The sequence below is a fragment of the Liolophura sinensis genome, chromosome 2 (assembly GCF_032854445.1).
Source record: "Liolophura sinensis isolate JHLJ2023 chromosome 2, CUHK_Ljap_v2, whole genome shotgun sequence".
Classification (NCBI taxonomy): domain Eukaryota; kingdom Metazoa; phylum Mollusca; class Polyplacophora; order Chitonida; family Chitonidae; genus Liolophura; species Liolophura sinensis.
In genome coordinates this window covers 27,824,759-27,844,734 of record NC_088296.1, presented here as the reverse complement: position 1 = coordinate 27,844,734, position 19,976 = coordinate 27,824,759, and the positions used below count along the sequence as shown (strand labels likewise).

Genomic DNA, 19,976 nt, shown 5'->3' with positions numbered 1-19,976 from the left:
AGACAGAAAGCCCAGCTGTATAAGAACGATATGTTACTGGTGCCTTTGGGAGACGACTTTAGATGTGACAAACCCGATGAATGGGACAACCAGTTCAACAACTACCAGAGGCTGTTTGCTCATATCAATGCTAGACCAGAGTTAAATGCTGAGGTAAGTTATATATTGTATAGTGGACCTCAAATATAACAAACCTGATAAATGGGACAACCAGTTCAACAACTACCAGAGGCTGTTTGCTCATATCAGTGCTAGTTCAGAGTTAAATGCTGAGGTAAGATATATTGTATAGTGGACCTCAGATATGACAAACCTGATAAATGGGACAACCAGTTCAACAACTACCAGAGGCTGTTTGATCATATCAATGGTAGACCAGAGTTAAATGCTGGGGTAAGTCATACATTGTATAAGGACCTCAGGTGTGACAAACCCGATGAATGGGACAACCAGTTCAACAACTACCAGAGGCTGTTTGATCATATCAATGGTAGACCAGAGTTAAATGCTGGGGTAAGTCATACATTGTATAAGGACCTCAGATGTGACAAACCCGATGAATGGGACAACCAGTTCAACAACTACCAGAGGCTGTTTGATCATACCAATGCTAGAGCAGAGTTAAATGCTGAGGTAAGTCCTTTGTTGTATAGTGGACCTCTGATATGACACACCTGATGAATGGAACATCCAGTCCTCCTAGAAGCCCAATCAATGTTTCAGTTTGACACAGGTGACTTTTTTCTATGTTCAGCTGCAATTTGGTACCCTGAAGGACTTTTTCAATGCTGTGGAACAGAGATCTCAGCTCGAACCTGAACACAATTTTTGCTCAAGGACTACGCGGTGCTGAGCGGGGATTTCTTTAGATATTCTGATCACGAGGACCACTACTGGAGTCGGTATTTCACCTTGCGCCCCTTCTACAAAAGTCTAGACAGGATCACGGAATACCATGTGAGGTGATGTGTCTGTGTACAAATTGTTTAAATGATGTGTATAATGCGTGCTCTCTTCAGAAGACAGGTACGGCTTGGTGTGATGGTTTCCTCTCGGTTTCCTGCATGTAAGAACATTGTGGCTGATATAGTGTTGAAGTATTCTGGATTCGTGTGGCATAAGATAACAGTTGTACTGTAGGCCTGGAAATGATTTTTAAACTGGTGCATGATATGATGATATCTTCCAGCTTTTTACATTCTGAAAAAAGTTAGTGTTATTTGGCAATTTTGTCCTGTCAGTCAACCCAGTCAAAATGATATTTTTGTGCAGGACATTTCCTGCCGCTTATTGAATGAATGAATGATTGAATGAAACCTGACTGCTTATTGAATGAATGAATGAAACCTGACTGCTTATTGAATGAGTGAATGAAACCTGACTGCTTATAGAATGAATGAATGAAACCTGACTGCTTATTGAATGAGTGAATGAATGAAACCTGACTGCTTATTGAATGAATGAATGAATGAAACCTGACTGCTTATTGAATGAATGAATGACTGAATGAAACCTGACTGCTTATTGAATGAATGAATGAATGAATGAATGAAACATGACTGCTTATTGAATGAGTGAATGAATGAAACCTGACTGCTTATTGAATGAATGAATGAATGAAACCTGACTGCTTATTGAATGAATGAATGACTGAATGAAACCTGACTGCTTATAGAATGAATGAATGAATGAATGAAGCCTGACTTCTTATTGAATGGGTGAATGAATGAAGCCTGACTGCTTATTGAATGAATGAATGAATGAAAGAATGAAACCTGACTGCTTATTGACTGAGTGAATGAATGAAGCCTGACTTCTTATTGAATGAGTGAATGAATGAAACCTGACTGCTTATTGAATGAATAAGTAAAGGCATGAAACCGGACTGCATTTATTGAAGAATAAAAGAAAGTAAACAGTTCTGGGTTGGGAAGAGGGGAAACGTCTGGTGTTTAGACAAAGCAGTGTGTCTACAGCTTGTTTGCCTGAATAGATAAAGAGATGGATATTATAGTTGGATGTGTTGGATGTATATAAATATACACCTGTGTGTTAAAGTGCAGTATAGTTTGTCATAACATACATGATCTAGGAGTTATCTCCCCTTTGCTGTCAAAGAGAAAACAAAGATCATACAGCTACATTTACATGGAACAGTGTTGAATTCTAATTTGCATAAATTCATCGTGTATTTGACCTTGGGAACACAGAAACTGCCTAGCACCCATGTATATTAGCATCCATGTGTATTGGGTGTGAATGCAGTCTTGGCCTTTGAGAGGAATGTCTACAGTTCTCTCCCAACACTGCTCTTGGGCCTTGAGGAAGATAAGCTTGTGACGCCACCTGTGTGGCAGTTTGTGCAGTTCAACCTTTGTTAATGAGCACTTTTCAGCGACCAATATGTTGTGTGTCTGTACATCACACATGAAAAAGTTCATCTTTACATGTGACATCTTGTAGCTGGTTTGCTTCATCCATTAAACTGACTGTCATCTTATAAAAGGAAACCTCGTGAGTATGCTGTTAAACCAAAAAAAAAATTCAAAAAAATAAATTTGACTGTTGTATAGCCCTGAGGTAGATGAGGTACGTCCGCATTATAGATTGGCTGTTTCCCTCCCCGTGACGTCAGATGGCGCCAATTGCTTCTGATGTAGGGGCAGGCACAGTACAAATTCTCCGCACCACATCTGCTGCAGTGACGTCATCACTAAGGTCAGGTCGTTGTTTCCGATAGGTAACCGTTACTGTGCGTATCTTTTGGCGCCACAGTGGAGTTGTAGATTGTCACATCAAATTCCAGCATTAACACAACGCAGCAACACTTTATACACCATACTTTGTTGATAGGCTTCCACCGCTGCAAACGTTGTACTATATATAAGTGACCAATCGTAATGCAGATAGCTTTGTGATGTACCTGATGTCACATTCAAGGTACGCAGGATATGTCAGGGGACCAGACTACATTATAGAATGCCTTGTGCTAGCAAGCAGCTTTATTATGAGCAGTTGTGATTCTTAAAAAACTTCTCATAAAAACTTTTCTCAAAAATGAATGAGTGGGTGAAAAGGAAATAAACTGTCTATTTTTTCAGAGCTGGAGAAATTGCCTTTGCCTTAGCCATGGCATATGTTTGTCAATTTGGTGTGAACAGTTTCCCGTCAGAACCTATGATGAAGAACTTGGTGTCTGCTCGCAGAAGTTTGGGGCTGTACCAACATCATGATGGAATTACTGGCACTGCCAAGGACTTTGTGGTGGTGGACTGTGGGAAAAAGTGAGTGTTACATGTACATGTAGTATGGCCTTTCTGGCTGAAGCAATTGGGGAGCAGAACAGTGTAATTATCTGCTTATTTTTTGTTTATAGTGTATAATCTTGTGACAAGAGTTTTCCAAAATTGAGAACAGAGTTAATGAAGCTATTCTCTTCACCAGTGAGGTTGATGGTTCAAATCTAGCTAGCTTCTTTTGTTTCAGCTACAGCTTGTTACTTGTTTATAGTGAGGTTTTTGTCACCTATAAAGCTGATCACTATCTTACAAATGAAATATTCTGAAGTTCAGTTTGAAACACCAACAAATAAATATATCAATTATATACAAGTATGAATATTATGAGAGATGGACAGAGAGGTAAAGTCATCATCACATGAGGTGTCAGACTCAAACCCAGTTATGTCTCGCTCAGATGAGGTGTGGTCTCTTGCCCACACGTACCAGACTGACCAGTTAATGCCAGACTGATGATTGATACACCGATACGGGAAAATATTCCCACATTTGGATTGATTTTATCCCTGTCCTAATTAGGACAGTTTGTGATCACTTTTTCCATCCATCTGTGTGATCATGCATGCTTTCTTGTTTTCTTTGTCTGTGGTTCCTCCACATGAGTACCTCTTTCATATTCTTGATGATGACTTATTGCTTGTTTGTTTGTTTGTTGTTTTTTTTTTTTCAGGTTGTTGAAAGCCATCATGGATTTAAAGAGGATGATTGTGGAGTGTGCCTATTTACTCATGGTGTCCGACAGGAAAAGCTACTCCTATCAGGAATTAATGTCTGTATTTAACATTGTAAGTTTGAGGAGTGAAAACAGGTGGGATAAATGGTTGACCTCTCAGTCGAAATATTTAATCATTGAAGGATAAAGATAGAGGTGATATGTCAGATGCATTTGACCAGTCAAAAAATACCTCAAAATAATCTCACTTCATATCATGAAGTGCGAGGAAAAACAGCTCGGTCAAATTTTTCTTTTTGTCCATCCAGCATATATCAAAACACAGCCATTGCAAGTAGAACATTAATAAATGATTGATTTTTTTATTTGATGCGAGATTCTCAAGATTATTTCACTTTTACGAAAAAGCAAAGACCATCCGCAGGCTGCTGACAGATCTTCCCATGTACAGCCATTCATAAATGACGGCAAATAAAATGGGTGCTGCTATGAACCCTGTAGCACCAGTACTGCTGACGTGGTGGATGTATCAGTTTCCTGGATGTTTAGCTGGTGGGATATCATTTGTTCTGTTCCCAAACCCTGGTTGAAATGTAGATTTCTGCATGAAGTAAATATGAAGTTGTGATACCCGAGCTGAAATCAACATCGCGAAACAGCGAATAGGAACTAAAAACACGTTATCCACCAATAAACTCAGCGGAATGCTACCGCATAGATACTTATCACTCTTTTCACTGGCTACATCCACTAAACCATTCCTCAATCTAATCCTTCTGAGCCTTCTACTGTGTATATCTCCCAGCTACTTGTGTGACTTTACCTATCCTGAAGATGACATTCAATTTTGTCGAAATATTGGAACGTCAAATATGCGACTTCTCAGTTTTTTTATCAGAGTATTTATGCTTTTTGCATTATGCAAATAGGAGCTAAATACCACAGTTTGTTTGTACCAAAGTATGCATGTAATGCTATTGTAGATTTCGAATCAGAATGCGAGCTGAAAACTAAACTGCCGTGAATTAGTTATGCCAGGGTACGGATTGTTGTGTAGGAGAGAATGATAGGCCTGTTTGTGGTCATTACACTGTAAATAGTGCGCTGTCAGTCGGTCACTCTGTGATGTGTGTTAAATGTTAAACACCAGGTGGTTTGCTGATTGGCTAATCCTTTATTAATTGTAAAGCCTTGAACAATTTTTATTCAAGTACTTACATAGCGAAGCACAGCGTAGTCCAACGTAAAACTAATACATAGCTAAGCAGGACATAGTCCAACGTAAAGCTAATACATAACAAAGAACGACATAGTCCAGCGTAAAGCTCAGTACATGAGCGTATTAAACTCTTAAGAGTCTCTTCCCACCATAATGCTGGCCGCCATGGTATAAGTGAAATATTCTGGAGAGTGACGTAAAACACCAATCAAAAAAAAAAAAAAAAAACCTCGTAAGACACTTTAGTCAAACAGCTACTTGGCCCTGAATGTGTGTTGGAGAGTTTGTATATGTACATCATGGTCAGAACATTTTCAGACAATGTCAGAATGTACAGTGTGGAGAGAAATCCACTCTCCTCAAATTTGTTGCGGAAGGATACAGTTAAATGAGATAAAAGAAAATATACAATTTACACATTCAGATTGTATTATAGAGTGTAAATTTGTGTTTAATTGTATTGTTTTAGGATGAATACAGAATGTCCCATGATTCAATGCCAGAGAAGATAGTTCTGCGATTGAGTAACCAGCCACAGTAAGTACATGCTACATGCACCTACTGAGGAGTTATCCTCCCCTGTCTGTGATCTCAAAGTTGTGCTGGGCTAAACATGGCATATACCTCACACTCCTCAACTCTGCTGACCAGGGCTAGTTTGAAGTCTTTGTTCAGTGTTTGTTAAACTGGTGAACTTGAACAAGAAGTTCGTTTGGATTTGATAAGATACATGTATATCAAGTTTGCACTGCCACATGCAGCTAGTGCCATCTAAAACCAGAGCCTTGTAGAAGACGGCTGTAGCTTGATTGTGTAAGGAGTTATCTCCCCTGTGGGTATGTGTCGGCACAAAACATCAGTAATACAAAAGGTAACAGTTACTCTCCAGTGTGATTGTTGTAAGGAACATGGCCTTGTATAGGTGATGGTGACAGAGTGTGACATTGCAACCTAGTGACCGATGATGTGACAACCTGAAATGATCAGACATTGTGAATTGTCTTTACTGTAGCACATCAGTGGCCAGTTTCATGAAGCTTACTTAGTGTTCAGCAGCCCTTATCTCTGCAACATACGGTACCATGGTAGTTAAGGGCTTACTTACATGTAGCTAAGTGAGCTTCATGAAAGCGGCCTCTGGTACTTGACTGTATCAATCGTAGCCAAAACATATTTGTGATTCACCTTAACTTTTAATCATGTGGCATTTTTATGTGACCCTAATTCTTCCCCAATTAATGCTCATTTTTAATCTGATTTTGGAGACAACACTACATTCATTGGACCAACCACTTTCAGGGCTTCAAAGAAAGTATAACTTTATCTACACAGAATGATGCCTTCAGAATGTGCTCGGGTAAACACCTTGCAAACATGCGAAAAGTTTGAAGAATTACAGTACACCGTAAAAAGTTGCAATACTGACAGAAGCAAATACGTGCAAAGTTCAGACAGGTCTCCCCTAAGCATCCTCATTTAATCAAGCTAGTAATGTCCAACATCATCTACCTTGTTTTATGGAGCTGTATTAACAACTTCAAAGCCCTGAACTTGTCTTCATAAATATTCATGATCCATGGCCCAATCAGGTTCCACTTAGTTGTTAGTTATTGACACTGACAGGAGTTCAAAACAACAACAACATAGGATGTGGCTGTAGTGAGAAGTATGCGGTGTGGAATAAATTTATTTCCTTATTTTTGCAAAGAGAAAACAATCTGCCTGCACATCCACGTGTTAATGGTTATCGGGGGGACGGTTAGTTTTAGGCAAAATAGGCTTGATAGAAGTTAGTGGTGAAACAAGAAAAACATACAATGCTGGCGGAAGTACGCAGGCCACAATTCCATTGGTTGTGGAAAGATTTAGTTCCTGAAGACTTCTATACATGAGCTGCCAATCATTATAATAAAGATTTCAGTACCTGTACTGTACGAGCTGCCAATCATTATAACAAAGATTTCAGATCTACATCTGTACTGTACGAGCTGCCAATCATTATAACAAAGATTTTAGATATACACCTGTACTGTACGAGCTGCCAATCATTATAACAAAGAATTCAGATCTACACCTGTAATGTACAAGCTGCCAATCATTATAACAAAGATTTTAGATCTACACCTGTACTGAACCAGCTGCCAATCATTATAACAAAGATTTCAGATCTGCACCTGTACTGTATGAGCTGCCAATCATTATAACAAAGATTTCAGATCTACACCTGTACTGATCCAGCTGCCAATCATTATGACATAGATTTCAGATCTACACCTGTACTGTACGAGCTGCCAATCATTATAACAAAGATTTTAGATATACACCTGTACTGTACGAGCTGCCAATCATTATAACAAAGAATTCAGATCTACACCTGTAATGTACAAGCTGCCAATCATTATAACAAAGATTTTAGATCTACACCTGTACTGAACCAGCTGCCAATCATTATAACAAAGATTTTAGATCTACACCTGTACTGAACCAGCTGCCAATCATTATAACAAAGATTTCAGATCTGCACCTGTACTGTATGAGCTGCCAATCATTATAACAAAGATTTCAGATCTACACCTGTACTGATCCAGCTGCCAATCATTATGACATAGATTTCAGATCTACACCTGTACTGTACGAGCTGCCAATCATTATAACAAAGATTTCAGATCTACACCTGTACTGTACGAGCTGCCAATCATTATAACAAAGATTTCAGATCTACACCTGTACTCATTCAGCTGCCAATCATAATGACATAGATTTCAGATCTACACCTGTACTGTACCAACTGCCAATCATATCAAATCAGTCTAATTGCATTCTCTGTATTTGTGTTTAGTAACAGGTGTCTTTCATAGTAACAGTCCCTGCCCTGGGCATCTCCCGGGACATCATCCAGACAGTGCCAGAGGGATCCAACCCTCAGAACAAGCTGTCCTACCTCACCATTTATAACCATGGCACACCAGGAACATCTCAGCAGTAAGACTTCACCAGCTTCACCATCTGAGCCAGCTTCATCCCTTAGATGTTTATCTCATAAAATGTCATAATGATTGATTGGTGTTTCACGCCAAACTGTCATAATGATTGATTGGTGTCTTACGATAAATGTCATAATGATTGATTGGTGTCTTATGCCAAATGTCATAATAATTGATTGGTGTTTTACGCCAAAATGCCATAATGAATGATTGGTGTCTTACGCCAAAATGTAATAATGATTGGTTGGTCTTTTCATGATGTACTTGAATTTGAGGCATGTACATGTGGAGGGCAGTTTACTAGTGTCTTAATTCTGATGGATATTGACTTTAAATACACTCTACTGGCATAGCTTGGTGAGACACCCATACTGAGTACTTCAGTCAAGCTGCTTCCATGACAATATTGGAGGAGTTACTCCCCCTGATTACAGGTTACATTTACTCCTGGCTAAGTGTGTCCATGACCTCTTGCTGTGCATGGAAAGACCTGCCAGCAGCCAGCGAATGGTTGTGTGTTTTGACCAAGGAGATTTTGTGTGTGAATCTTGCTCCTGCTGCATGTGTGTGTGGCTCAGCTCAGCTTGGGTCTGATATCAGGAGGAGATCTTGTGTGTGAATCTTGCTCCTGCCACATGTGTGTGTGGCTCAGCTCAGCTTGGGTCTGACATCAGGAGGAGATCTTGTGTGTGAATCTTGCTCCTGCTACATGTATGTGTGGCTTAGCTTGGGTCTTACATCAGGAGGACATCTTGTGTGTGAATCTTGCTCCTGCTACATGTATGTGTGGCTTAGCTTGGGTCTGACATCAGGAGGACATCTTGTGTGTGAATCTTGCTCCTCCTACATGTATGTGTGGCTTAGCTCAGCTTGGGTCTGACATCAGGAGGACATCTTGTGTGTGAATCTTGCTCCTGCTACATGTATGTGTGGCTCAGCTCAGCTTGGGTCTGACATCAGGAGGACATCTTGTGTGTGAATCTTGCTCCTGCTACATGTATGTGTGGCTTAGCTCAGCTTGGGTCTGACATAAGGAGGACATCTTGTGTGTGAATCTTGCTCCTGCTACATGTATGTGTGGCTCAGCTCAGCTTGGGTCTGACATCAGGAGGACATCTTGTGTGTGAATCTTGCTCCTGCTACATGTATGTGTGGCTGAGCTTGGGTCTGACATCAGGAGGAGATGTTGTGTGTGAATCTTGCTCCTGCTACATGTATGTGTGGCTCAGCTCAGCTTGGGTCTGACATCAGGAGGACATCTTGTGTGTGAATCTTGCTCCTGCTACATGTATGTGTGGCTTAGCTCAGCTTGGGTCTGACATCAGGAGGACATCTTGTGTGTGAATCTTGCTCCTGCTACATGTATGTGTGGCTCAGCTCAGCTTGGGTCTGACATCAGGAGGACATCTTGTGTGTGAATCTTGCTCCTGCTACATGTATGTGTGGCTCAGCTTGGGTCTGACATCAGGAGGACATCTTGTGTGTGAATCTTGCTCCTGCTACATGTATGTGTGGCTTAGCTCAGCTTGGGTCTGACATCAGGAGGAGATCTAGTGTGTGAATCTTGCCCCTGCTACATGTATGTGTGGCTTAGCTCAGCTTGGGTCTGACATCAGGAGGAGATCTTGTGTGTGAATCTTGCCCCTGCTACATGTATGTGTGGCTTAGCTTGGGTCTGACATCAGGAGGAGATCTTGTGTGTGAATCTTGCTCCTGCTACATGTATGTGTGGCTTAGTTTGGGCCTGACATCAGGAGGAGATCTTGTGTGTGAATCTTGCTCCTGCTACATGTATGTGTGGCTCAGCTCAGCTTGGGTCTGACATCAGGAGGACATCTTGTGTGTGAATCTTGCTCCTGCTACATGTATGTGTGGCTTAGCTCAGCTTGGGTCTGACATCAGGAGGACATCTTGTGTGTGAATCTTGCTCCTGCTACATGTATGTGTGGCTTAGCTTGGGTCTGACATTAGGATGTTTGTCAGGCATATTCATTAACACTGTGGTTTTTCACAAAACTGGGATCAGTTGATGACCCCATAATCCTGGCTGATAACACATCTAGAGATGAAGTACAGGTATGTCTGGCTGATAGCACATGTAGAGATGAAGTACAGGCATGTCTGGCTGATAACACATGTAGAGATGAAGTACAGGTTTGTCTGGCTGATAACACATGGAGATGAAGTGCAGGTATGTCAGGCTGATAACACACGTAGAGATGAAGTACAGGTTTGTCTGGCTGATAACACATGTAGAGATGAAGTACAGGTATGTGTGGTTGATAACACATGTAGAGATGAAGTACAGGTATGACTGGCTGATGACACATGTAAAGATGAAGTACAGGTATGTTTGGCTGATAACACATGTAGAGATGAAGTACAGGTATGCTAGACCACAGTGTAAAATAACCTGCCAGCACTGATGTTTATATTTAATATTATTGTCCTGCCGAGCATGGGTTGAAGGTATTTAACAAAGTGCAGTCATTAATGCTAGGTACATGTGATTCAGTGAACAATTGAGTTCTCTGATGTACATGTATATTATACATCTGACTTGCTTTTCAGAGGACCTATGAAGAATCCTGAACAGCTTTCTGTGAAGAACTCTCAGCTGAGTGAAGATTTTAGTGGTGAAACAGGGCTGCTAACAGTACGTATTTGTACCTTCCCATGATGTCCCTTAAACAGATAATAAACAGGGCTGCTAACAGTACGTATATGTACCTTCCCATGATGTCTCTTACACAGATAATAAACAGGTCTGCTAACAGTACGTATATGTACCTTCCCATGATGTCTCTTACACAGATAATAAACAGGGCTGCTAACAGTATGTATATGTACCTTCCCATGATGCCTCTTACACAGATAATAAATGGGGCTGCTAACAGTACGTATATGCACCTTCCCTTGATGACCCTTACACAGGCAATAAACAGGGCTGCTAACAGTACATATATATACCTTCCCATGATGTCCCTTACACAGATAATAAACAGGGCTGCTAACAGTACATATATGTACCTTCCCATGATGTCCCTACACAGATAATAAACAGGGCTGCTAACAGTACATATATGTACCTTCCCATGATGTCCGTTACACAAATAATAAACGGGGCTGCTAACAGTACGCATATGTATCTTCCCATGATGTCCGTTACACATATAATAAACAGGGCAGCTAACAGTACGTATATGTACCTTCCCATGATGTCCGTTACACAGACAACAAACAGGGCTGCTAACAGTATGTCTATGTACCTTCCCATGATGTCTGTTACACAGATAATAAACTGGGCTGCTAACAGTACATATATGTACCTTCCCATGATGGTCGTTACACAGATAATAAACGGGGCTGCTAACAGTACGTATATGTACCTTCTCATGATGTCCCTTACACAGATAATAAACAGGGCTGCTGACAGTATGTATATGTACCTTCCAATGATGTCCCTTATACAGATAATAAACAGGGCTGCTAACAGTATGTCTATGTACCTTCCCATGATGGTCGTTACACATATAATAAACAGGGCTGCTAACAGTATGTATATGTACCTTCCCATGATGTCCGTTACACAGACAACAAACAGGGCTGCTAACAGTATGTCTATGTACCTTCCCATGATGTCTGTTACACAGATAATAAACTGGGCTGCTAACAGTACATATATTTACCTTCCCATGATGGTCGTTACACAGATAATAAACGGGGCTGCTAACAGTACGTATATGTACCTTCCCATGATGTCCCTTACACAGATAATAAACGGGGCTGCTAACAGTATGTATATGTACCTTCTCGTGATGTCCCTTACACAGATAATAAACGGGGCTGCTAACAGTACGTATATGTACCTTCCCATGATGTCCGTTACGCAGATAATAAACGGGGCTGCTGACAGTACGTATATGTACCTTCCCATGATGTCCGTTACGCAGATAATAAACGGGGCTGCTGACAGTATGTATATGTACCTTCCCATGATGTCCGTTACGCAGATAATAAACCGGGCTGCTAACATTACGTATATGTACCTTTCCATGATGTCCCTTACACAGATAATAAACGGGGCTGCTAACAGCACGTATATGTACCTTCCCATGATGTCCCTTACACAGATAATAAACGGGGCTGCTAACAGTACGTATATGTACCTTCCCATGATGTTCATTACCCAGATAATAAACGGGGCTGCTAACAGTACGTATATGTACCTTCTCATGATGTTCCTTACACAGATAATAAACAGGGCTGCTAACAGTACGTATATGTACCTTCCCATGATGTCCGTTACGCAGATAATAAACGGGGCTGCTGACAGTACGTATATGTACCTTCCCATGATGTCCGTTACGCAGATAATAAACGGGGCTGCTAACATTACGTATATGTACCTTTCCATGATGTCCCTTACACAGATAATAAACGGGGCTGCTAACAGCACGTATATGTACCTTCCCATGATGTCCCTTACACAGATAATAAACGGGGCTGCTAACAGTATGTATATGTACCTTCCCATGATGTTCATTACCCAGATAATAAACGGGGCTGCTAACAGTACGTATATGTACCTTCCCATGATGTCCTTACACAGATAATAAACGGGGCTGCTAACAGTACATATATGTACCTTCCCATGATGTCCCTTACAAAGATAGTAAACGGGGCTGCTAACAGTACATATATGTACATTCCCATGATGGTCGTTACACAGATAATAAACAGGGCTGCTAACAGTACGTACATGTACCTTCCCATGATGGTCGTTACACAGATAATAAACGGGGCTACTAACAGTACGTATATGTACTTCCCCATGATGTTCGTTACACAGGTAATAAACGGGGCTGCTAACAGTACGTATATGTACCTTCCCATGATGTCCGTTACACAGACAACAAACAGGGCTGCTAACAGTATGTCTATGTACCTTCCCTTGATGTTCGTTACACAGATAATAAACGGGGCTGCTTACAGTATGTATATGTACCTTCCCATGATGTCCCTTACACAGATAATAAACAGGGCTGCTAACACAGATAAAGAAGAGGCAGTTTTCATTGGACAAGACTGATTACAACTGCAAGACTGCCAAAGTTATATATTCATATATTTCAGAAGAGAGAAATCAGCATCGTTCAGTGTACATGCCCTTAAATCTGGCGTTGATCATAACTTTGGTGGATTCAGAATTTATAAACTCATTTGTGATTATTAGGAGATTATTAAGAGCATTAAGTGTGCTGATCTTGTCATCAGCTTACCAAGTTCAGGACAAAAACAGTGAATATTTTTTAGCTTTCACATTGCATTTGGTAAGTATGATAAGCCTTTGGATGGCTTATTTTGGTCACTTTGTGTGTTAAGCACACTCCTTCACAGCAAAGGTTTAATCTGAAGTTTGTGGGTAATTTCTGAATAATCTTAAGATGAGAATGTAACTGATGGTTCCCCTGATGCTTTGGGTTGTTGGCTAACTAGCAGAGCATCTTTACCATGTTCACTGAAGACAATCTGATGTCATATGTCATCACCTAGCCAAATGGCACCATTTGAACTAATCCAGTGTTTTGATTCCTTCCCTGAACAGTCCGTGACATCAAAGGAGGACAGTGTAAAACAACAGATCCAGCTGAGTTTTGTCATGTATGGGGTAAAGATGGCGAAGGAAAAAAGCGGGGCCTACCTCTTCTTACCAGATGGGGAGGCACAGGTAAAGTAAATACAGCCCTTACCAAATAACTATGGCACTAACCAAATAACAACGACACTAACGAAATAACTACAACATGAATTGAATAACTATACTTATAGCAACCTGCGAATGGCCATGGGTTTCCCCGAGGCTCTGCGTAGTTTCATTCCTCCATCATACTGGCCACTGTCGTATAAGTGAAATAATCTTAATTCTCCAACTTTTTCAACCACCTCTGTCACCAGTATTTTGGAACAATATGGAGGGTACAGAAATAATTTGCACAGTTTTATGAAATTGGCATCATAAGTGACACAAACAAATCATTCTGAGCATCATTTTCACAATAACTGTAGGCATAAATTTCTCTTAAAAAAAGTGCTTTAGTGTTGGAAAAGATTTTACAGTATTCTTGAGTATGGCATATTGCAATCAAGCATCAGTCAAATAAATAGGTAAATTAATGACACACATATTCTAGTGAATTACTGTAATGTGGGGGTTGTTCCCCAGAGCTGTGCAGCTCTTGTATTACCTCCCCTGCTCAACTCCTCTGTATTGAGTCATCCTGAAAACCATGTCTCTGTACTGACACCTTAAATGCACATCAAACACAGTCATTCTACCCTTGTGCAGTGCTTTGAGATTGCCTTAACATCTCTGCATCATTTGTCAAGATACAAAGGTGCATGTATATGTAAAAAAAACACTTCCAGACAAGTGGGGAATACATACCCTAATTCCTCAACCTTCTCTCTAATGAAAGAGAAACTTTCAAAGCAATTTTTGCACGTCTATAATTTTGGAGACAAAACTATATTGGTTGAATTTGCCCTTTTCAGGTTTTCACAAAAAGTATAATTTTATAAATCTACTCATAATAATGCTTTCAGAATATGTTTGAATAAACTCCTTCCAAACATATGAAAGGGTTGAAGAATTACAGTAAGCAAGGGTCTCTTTTACTTAAACAGTCTCATTTCATAACTGTAGTCACTGACCAGTGAAGTGGCATCAAAACATTTAGTTTCTGAGGTCCATTTAACAATGTGATTTCCGGGTAAAATTGTAATCCAAATCCAAAACTCTTAAAAATGTGGATGAAAACAATAAAGTTTTGACAACAATTGATGTTACAGTTTTAGGGGTAAGATACAGTATGCACCTTCAAAGACTTTGTTTTGTACTGAAGATTAAAGTTTTGGACTTCAGCTCAAAATATCTTTGTGAGTTTGACATTGTAGACCTTTTTTGACCAAGTACAAGTCAAATGTACATGGTAGATTGAACATATTTTCTTTTTCGTTTTCAGCCTGTTGCAATATCCAAGCCCTTTATCCATGTTTTAAGGGGCCCGTTGATGTCAGAGGTCAAGGTCATGCTGCTTAATGTTGAACATGTGGTCTGGCTACAGAACTCACCAGGTAAAGGGCCTTTCATAAATATCTGCCAGTTATGGAAATGCACAAAGTATTTGGTTTTGTGTTCATATTGGCTACACTTCCACCTGAATATTTCTGGGGAAATACTGATGATAGAACCTATTATAAGATGCACCAGGGGAGTATAATAATACAATAATATCTTTATTTATCGAAGGTAGTTCGGTCAATTTACAATGAAACTGTTCTTCACCAAGGCCTTCATAGAGAAAACAGTAAATAGAAAACATGTACTTCAGAGTCCAAGGGAAAAAATACATCAATATATATAAAACAAGATAAAAGCATTGTGTAGTTTGGAAAGAGAAACTACATACGATCATACATATAAAAGCAACAAAATGATGTTATGGTTGCCCTTTAAATTTAAATTGGCTGAAAAGAAGGATAATAGAAACATTTGATATGAAGTCACATTAACTCAGACAAGTTTCAGGGGCAGTTGTTTCATATTTGTCAAGTTATAGTATTAAGGTCTTGGATATACATTTCTTTCAAACCCGTGCTGTGCTATATCCCCTATAGCCATGCTAACTGTGCAAATATACTGACCCCAGAAATATCTGTATCCAGTCCCTGATCAGCTGTGTGACTACAGGTTGTAATACAACTTCTTGTATGGATCAATCCTGATATAAATTTTTACCTGTACACCTCCCCCAGATTACCACACGCTTCCCCTATGAGACACACTCCATTAGAACACGGTTACAAATGTGTCCCCCAGATATTCACAAAGCTGCTTCTGTGCTGACATGTTTACACTTGCAAAAGTTTAGTAGAAAACCTTTAAGTTTTGTCCCATTTTAACATTCAGGGGCTTTCAGCATTTATCACGTAATTAATCAATGAAAAGCATGATATTAGCCTGATATGACTTAAAATTAACATCCAGCATCAACGCACATCTGTCACTTATGAGATGATAGAAGTGATGATGCCCCTCCCACCCCACCCTACCACACCCCCACACCCCCCAAGTGTGGTGGAAATCCGTCTTGCAACAAGGAGGCACATTACATACACCCTAAGGATTCCTTCATCGTCATATGACTGAAAAATTGTTCAGTATGACGTTAAACCCCAAGAACTCACTCACTCAAATTGAAACCGATAAACTCTGTAAAGGAAAATAATTTGTCAACTGAGTAAGTTACTTTCAAAACTCAAGATTGTATGATGGTCTGTTGTAACCGGGTGGGAGTACTGGTGATGTCACATCTTTATTTTTGACTGGAATGACTGTAAAAGACCTAAATTTCCCATGAAAATGTGGATTTTTTAGAGCCAAGTAAATGTCCTACCATACTTGTTTTGGTGCTGAAACTTCTATGTTATCAGCAAGATATCTAAGAACAGTAGAACTGTCAGAATCATGGAAAAATAAACAACTTAGTCAAGAATGGAATTTTATTTTAATGCATCCATGACTGTATTATTATCTTTTTACTTCAGATTCACCGACGCCGCACGCTTGACAAGCTGCTATTGCGAGCTAACTACTACCCCATGCCTACAGTGGTATACCTGGAAGATGACATAAAATGTATTACCATGGTAACAGCACAAGCTCCGAGTGTTGCTAGCTTGAAGCAAGGTATTAAATACTCATGTATTTATTTTGCTCTTTGAAAAAACGTCTAAGTCTTATAGCTTGCAATTACTGCATATACTGTAAACTACAGATCAGGTTTAGATTTAAGTCTTTCTTCATTTCTTGTTTAAAGAGGTTGAGGGTTGGCGCTGAGGGGAAAATCTTCCACATCCAGTCAGGGATATGACACATGAGCTGACAGCCTTATGTTATTTTGTTTTACTTGAATTTTTGATATGATGAACATTAAAAAGTTTCATTTTGAAATAAAAAATTTATTTCAAGAACACCAAATACCAGGCATAAAAGATTCCTAACTGTTTCTCTATGGGTACATTTATGAAGTTACCGTTGACAAACATTTAATGCAGCATGGCCTGATGTTTTCGCATGTTTTCCCCACACAAGCCATGGCACAGTCTGTGTGACCCCTGTATGCTGAATTCATACAGCCGTGATTAACAGATGCTTTATCCTCCATTATAAGGATAACTCCCTCGTGATAGTTTCCCTGTAAGATGCTAAATACTGTCATTAGTGTGATAATTACCCTGGACACGTGGAGATCTGCATATATACGCTCTACACACATTCCCTGATACACATACAGCAGTTATTTTCATCACCCGGCAAAACGCTGATCGATAATGGCTTCCTGGAATAAGTATATTTGTTCTCAGCCACCTCTGACCACTGTCCTACTGTTTTAGGGATGCCCAGATACAAGTAATTTCAAATATCAAACAATTTGATGAGAATACTTACGTTTTTCATGCTTTGTTTCTGAAACAAGAGTTGTTGCGAGTACATCTTCTGATAAAAATGACACCAGTCATGGGGATTTATTTTATTGGTGAGATTTTACAGATTGAGTAAAGGGTGAGGGTGAGCTGAACAAGGTACAGTAGATAGGTTTGTGACATGTTCACGTATAATTTCCGTGATGATTGGAACCTGTGTTAGGTAGATGGAATAAATGGTTGTCAGTATATAGACACATGTAAAGGTTTCCTTTACCTGACCTCTTGTCATACAAGCGAAATATTCTTAAGTAAAAGACCATACACCTGAACCAGGTGTAAATTTGTCAGTGACAACATGCAGTGAAACACTACGTCAGTTGTGATGTGTAGTACATGTGCCTATCATCTTTGACCTTTGTTCCCCAGGTCAGTTTTCCTGTAATATTTGTCACCTTTGACCTTTGCTCCCCCAGGTCAGCTGGCCTATAATAATCGTCAACTTTGACCTCTGCTCCCCCATGTCAGCTGGCCTGTAATATTTGTCACATATGACCTTTGCTTCCCCAGGTCAGCTTGGTGTGTAATATTTGTCACCTTTGACCTCTGCTCCCCCACGTCAGCTGGCCTGTAATATTTGTCACATATGACCTTTGCTCCCACAGGTCAGCTTGCCTCTAATATTGGCCTTTGCCTCGCCACATCAGCTATCCTGTAATATTTGTCACCTTTGACCTTTGCCCCCTCAGGTCAGTTTGAGATCATGCAGGATCAAAGACTGTGTCAGGATAACAACAGAGGCCTGGGTCAGGGCGTCCTGGACAACAAGCGTACCCCTAATAAGTTTAGATTGTTTATAGAAAGAAGGACGGGTAAAAAAGTGGGTTTTCCGATTATCTTATTGTCAAACAGGTGATCATACCTGTGCATTTATAACAAGGTCTTTTAAAGATGAAAATGATCTTGTTTTTCACTGGAGTACAGTGAAAAGACAGTAAGACAGTACATGTAATAGGCATTCAATACACCTTTGCCTGTCATGAGATTTGAACTTTGATTTGTCACTGGGCACAGCTTCCGCTGGAGTGCAAAACCTGGCCTTACAATAATCACAGTATGACAACAGTCAAATACATTACCAAATCTTGGAAATGATCAAATTTTATCAAACATTTATAACAATGAAATAAAAAAGCAGGAACCAGTTCTGCATGACTCTATCTACATGTGTTGGGAATACCATTTTTAAGACTTCATAAAACACCATTTACAGCCTACGTTCCAACCCACAAGTGTTGGCTTTCTTATTGTTACTGAATATTAATGTATTTGTTTTGATAGTTGCTGGAATCATGAAGATTTTCTCAATTTGAGGATTAAACCTTTGTGCTTGGTTTAAGATATTACATGCATGCATCTTGTTTTTGATTCTGTGTTTGGGTGGCTGGGTTGTGGGATCGAGCTTTGGAATCAACTGTCTTGTGGATAAGGTTAAGACATACTGTTTATGTTCTCCACTTCAATGAACGATACACTTATGCATTTATATTGTTATATTATTGAAATCTGCATGAATTCAGTATAGGTGTGGTAATTAGGTGTGGTGTGGTTAATTTTCAAACTAGGTTATGATACATTGGGTAATTTCAATTTCCATATACTTGTGTAGGTATCTATATGGCAACCCTCTCTGAACTTTATCATGGTTAATTTTATCACTTAGTATTATGCAGTGTACATTTATAATGGAGAATTAACTCTGTTAATTGTATCTTTATCTGTAATAAAGAAATTTGTGCAATGATTTGCAAGATTGCTGACAAGAAAAGAGAAATGTATCTTTTTTTAACTTCACAGTTCTGTTTTTCTTTTTTTCTTTGTTTGTTTTGTGCTTTCACGTAAGCCACAGAGTTATATGGCCTGTAGAATTAATCATGTCAGTAACTTCAAAGACAGTCATGAGCTGACAAGAGAGGTGGTGGCGTGGTTAGTGGAAGACCAGTGTTCAACTCATAGCCCTTCAGGCAAAATTAACGGTCATTACCTCAGTGTATATAATAGGTATGTCATGGGCATTGAAGCTTTCTTCTGCCTAGTGTTGAAGACATTTAAGCACTATTCTGTCCAGTGTTGTAGACATTTATTCATTCTTCTGTCTAGTGTTGTAGACATTTATTCATTCTTCTGTCCAGTGTTGTAGACATTTATTCATTCTTCTGTCTAGTGTTGTAGACATTTATTCATTCTTCTGCCTAGTGTTGAAGACATTTAAGCACTATTCTGCCTAGTGTTGTAGACATTTATTCATTCTT

The 19,976-nt window shown here is 39.6% G+C and overlaps 2 protein-coding genes across 2 annotated transcripts; both read left to right on the top strand.

Annotated features, from left to right (window-relative positions):
* The first annotated feature begins 3,111 nt into the window (after positions 1 to 3,111).
* On the top strand, positions 3,112 to 8,173 carry LOC135463205 (alpha-mannosidase 2-like). Its single transcript, XM_064740516.1, has 4 exons — positions 3,112 to 3,284; positions 3,970 to 4,084; positions 5,661 to 5,728; positions 8,037 to 8,173. The coding sequence occupies exons 1-4, from the start codon at positions 3,130 to 3,132 to the stop codon at positions 8,047 to 8,049; spliced, it is 351 nt and encodes a 116-aa protein (XP_064596586.1). The 5' UTR covers positions 3,112 to 3,129; the 3' UTR covers positions 8,050 to 8,173.
* A 2,416-nt stretch (positions 8,174 to 10,589) lies between these two features.
* Positions 10,590 to 19,020, top strand: LOC135462639 (alpha-mannosidase 2x-like). The gene is made up of 7 exons (XM_064739862.1): positions 10,590 to 10,831; positions 13,784 to 13,906; positions 15,201 to 15,312; positions 16,148 to 16,167; positions 16,786 to 16,927; positions 18,414 to 18,544; positions 19,006 to 19,020. The coding sequence occupies exons 1-7, from the start codon at positions 10,754 to 10,756 to the stop codon at positions 19,018 to 19,020; spliced, it is 621 nt and encodes a 206-aa protein (XP_064595932.1). The 5' UTR covers positions 10,590 to 10,753.
* Positions 19,021 to 19,976: the final 956 nt, after the last annotated feature.